The sequence below is a fragment of the Gavialis gangeticus genome, unplaced genomic scaffold, assembly GCF_001723915.1.
Source record: "Gavialis gangeticus isolate Ggan-Ray unplaced genomic scaffold, GavGan_comp1, whole genome shotgun sequence".
Classification (NCBI taxonomy): domain Eukaryota; kingdom Metazoa; phylum Chordata; order Crocodylia; family Gavialidae; genus Gavialis; species Gavialis gangeticus.
The window spans coordinates 157,232,356-157,236,319 of NW_017729032.1; the positions used below are offsets into that span (position 1 = coordinate 157,232,356).

General features: G+C 42.7%; 1 protein-coding gene across 1 annotated transcript in view; it reads right to left on the reverse strand.

The window, feature by feature from the left end:
- OCA2 (OCA2 melanosomal transmembrane protein) overlaps positions 1–1,135 on the reverse strand; it is a 481,929-nt gene extending 480,794 nt beyond the window's left edge. The window contains exon 1 of the mRNA XM_019525532.1: positions 866–1,135. Coding sequence (XP_019381077.1) covers positions 866–1,134 — 269 coding nt within the window. The 5' untranslated portion in view covers position 1,135. The remainder of the gene's footprint in view (positions 1–865) is intronic.
- Between the last annotated feature and the right edge of the window lie 2,829 nt (positions 1,136–3,964).

Sequence of the window (3,964 nt, forward strand, 5' to 3'; positions counted from 1 at the left end):
TGAGTTCACCATCTGCGCCTGGTCCAGAGTAGGTGCTTGCACCACCTCTGGGGGGAGTCTGTGCCAGACCCTGGATGCTCAGACTGTAAAGGAGTTTTTCTTACGTCCAGTCTAAATCGGCCTTCCAGGAGTTTGTGAACATAGACTTTGTTATCCCGTGGGGAGCTCTGGTGAACAACTGTTCTCCCAGGTCCTGATGCACCTCCCTTATATACTTGTAGGTTTTATTCAAGATGAAATTATTCAAGCAGAGAGAAAAAGTGTATAATGCCACAGCGTCCCCATTTTTAAACAATACAACTACACACACTGGGGGCCAGATCTTCTCACAGTTGGCAGCAATGGAAGTGAAGGGGACACCTCTCAGTAGGTGCCTGTCACACCCCAAATGGCTGTGTGTGGTGTTATGGCTCAGAACAGCATCCTTTGTGCAATTTTTTTGTCCTGAGTCCTTAGCAACAGTCATACAGTATAAAGCCTTGAGATGTAGCTAGGTAATTTGGGTGTTACTTTATCCGGGGGGGGGGGGCTATCTTTTCTTTGTATAAGGGCATTTATAGCCCTTATACAAAGATTTTGTGACCATTTTGTTTAACATATATAGTTGGAAAGGAAACTCAGGCCCTCTGGTTTTAAAAACACAGACAAACTGGTGCAGAGCTCCTATAAAGGCTGATATTAGTCCAGGCATCTAATGAACCTGTCTCCCTCCCCAGGCAATTAAGATTGCTGTAAATTTCTCTCCAGCTTCCCACTCCATGCACTGTAGAAAGATGTTAACTAAAATGTAGTGTTTATCTACGCTGTCAGGGAACAAAAACAACTTTTAATAGGAGAAAATGATTCAGTTTGTTCTCTCTCTTACCTTCCTTGCATGGTGAGTGGGCTGAAATCTTTCCCCAGGGCAACACAGCAATCCTGCCCTATTGCTCTATTTTGATGCGGTGTTGGGGGCTCCCCCTGAACAGCCACCATTGCATGAAACTCCTTTAACAACTGCAGCTCATTGAGGTTTCTGGTTTCTGGCTCAGATGCCACATTTCCAGGCAAACCTGCGCGATGTGCAGATGTCTGGGTCATCTCCATCTCTAGTTTCCTCGATATTGCTTCATCCTCTTTGTTATCTAAGTACATATTCCTGGAAGCAGAAGACAAAAAAGCAAATAATGTATTGAGACTAACATGAGTACACACGTGTGTCAGCATCCATATATTAAAATGCTAGGGAAGATTTTTCATACATTTTTGACCACCTGTACTCTGCCTGCTAATTCATTTCCACCAGAAATCCCATTAATGATTTCAAACCTCTGAGCAGCTTCAAAACAGTCATTGTTTTCAAAAGGTATGTCTTCTCTTCAGTCTGACATGGAAGGATTCCCTCCATAAAATCTCCTTCCAATTCACATGGATCTAATACATAAGATAAGCAATAATCATTGCTAAATCAATGGCAGGTTTGAAATCTGCCACTGTGGCCATCAGAATGAGAAATGGGCTCCTGTACAACACCATCAGCAAAGTAAATGAGTTGTAGCACTTGCAATTAACTCCTGGATTGTTAACATCAGAAAACATATATGCGCGCAGCCTGAAGGGTCTCTGAACATAGAAATCCAGCTTATGTCCGCAGGAGTGCCCCCAGACCCCTCATGCCCATTCTCCCCATCCACTTAAAGTCAGGAAACATCTGAGTAGCTAAAAGATGCATGAGATAATACATCCTAGTGACACACACAAGCACCAGCAAGTACACATTAAGTCAATTATTACTTTGCAATATGGCAACTCAAGCATGTCCACTGATCAACCAAGATAAGACCCTGAAATGAAGGTGTACTCAAGTACATGAATTATCCTGAAGCACTTGACGACACAATAAAAGTCAATAACTAATGTGTAAGCTCCTCAGAGAAAGAGATGTCAAGACAACAGTGAGAAACTCAAGAGCAGTAACACACTAGGACAAGATCACTGAATTATACCCCAAAAAAACACAGCAAATTTGTGCTGCTGCTTCTCATGGGAACACAAGTCATGCCTCATTGTTACTGATTAAATCTGAACAATGTTTCTTTGAGGAGTAACAGGAGGATGAAGGTTTTGTGGATATCTATAGCCCTCCCTGGGAGAGGGAGGTACTGTACTGGGAGGGACAGTAATGGGAAAGAGGAGCTCCCCTGGGTGTGAGGAAGGGGAGTGGGAGTAGGTAAGGGACAGGAGAATATATGGAGGGGTAAGCGGCATGTTGGTTCCTTTTGTGGGAAGTAAGGTTAGTTTGGGCAAGGAGAAAATTCTCTTTAGTCTGAGGCAGGTAGTGGGATGGAGTTGGGTGGGGTGCATTGCTTTTTAATTTGGAAGAGCTTGTGGGGAAGAGGGAGCTTGTTTTGGTGTACTATCCTACTTTAATATTTTATTCTGTTTCTATATTTCATAGATTTCGTAGACATTAGGGCTGGAAGGGGCTCGGAAGATCATCAAGTCCAGCCCCCTGCCCAAAGGGCAGGAAGTCAGCTGGGGTCATAGGATCCCAGCAAGATAAGCATCCGGTTTGCTTTTGAAGGTGTTCAATGTAGGTGCTTAAACCACCTCCAATGGCAGGCTGTTCCAGACCTTGGGGGCTCGGACAGTAAAGAAATTCTTCCTTATGTCCAGCCTGAAACAGTCTTGCAGTAGTTTATGACCGTTCGACCTCGTCATCCCTTGGGGCGCTCTGGTGAACAAACGTTCCCCCAGATCCTGGTGGTCACCCCTATAAACTTATAGGTGGCCATCAGATCACCCCTGAGCCTGCGGTTTTCCAGGCTAAAGAGCCCCACGGCTCTCAGCCTGTCGTTGTAAGGTCTGTTTTTCTGACCTCTGATCATGAGCATGGCTCTTCTCTGGACTCTCTCAAGCTTCTCCACATCCTTTTTGAATTGTGGAGCCCAAAACTGGACGCAGTACTCCAGCTGCGGCCTCACCAAGGCCGAGTACAAGGGGAGAATGACGTCCCGGGATTTGCTTGAGAAGCATCTATGGATGCAAGCCAGCGTTTTGGTCGCTTTACTAGCTGCAGCATCACATTGCAGGCTCATGTTCATCTTGTGGTCAATGTTGTCCCTTTTTTAACCCCCCAAAGGAATTTTAGTAAGGGCAGCATTTATGACTCAAATATATGAATTACTAACTTATTTCTTTGAGAAAACATATATAAACCCTGTAGGACACAAACCTTTAACTTGAATAAAGGAATTTTAGCTAACTTATTGACGTGGGTTATTAAAGAGACAGTCAGAGGGTGAAGTTTAAAAAAAAGCATCTGTAATGTCCCTCTTGTGAGACCAGTAAGAAAAATAAATAACTCACAAGCTTTAGACATATGGAACGTTAAAAATGGAATAACAAAAGAAAATATGGTAAGCTACGGATGTTTCTCCAAATGGGGTTGTTAATCTGAGCACCACATGGATTGCTAAAAGAGTCAATGCTTTTTTCTCTACTAGGAATCCAGAAAAGAAAAGAACAAGAAGCCTACATTTTAAGTGTGACACAAGTCATTTTAAATCTGTTCTTTAAGTATGTCAATGGAAAGGTCTGTGACTGTACAATAATAGTCAACTGAAACATGTAGCTATTTGACATAGCCTTGCTTGAGGTGTAGTGCCTGGGTTTGATTTTCTGTTCCTGAAAAATTGGTTTGCAATAGAGCAGAGAAAGCAGAAGAGTGTTACAGGAGTGCTCAGCTTATGTGTAGATGGTCAGCAGACAAAGTGCTAGTACACAGCAATGAAGAACATGCATTTTAGATTGAGTTTTATGACCAATAAAACTTGCTGTGCAAATTACTCCAGCAACTCTTCACATCAACTGCGAATATGTTAGAAGTAAAACAAACAAACAAATAATCACTATGCACAATTATAAAAACCAGGTTAAAAATAATACAAGTGTCTACCACAATCAGCATGTTTGATTATCTAAG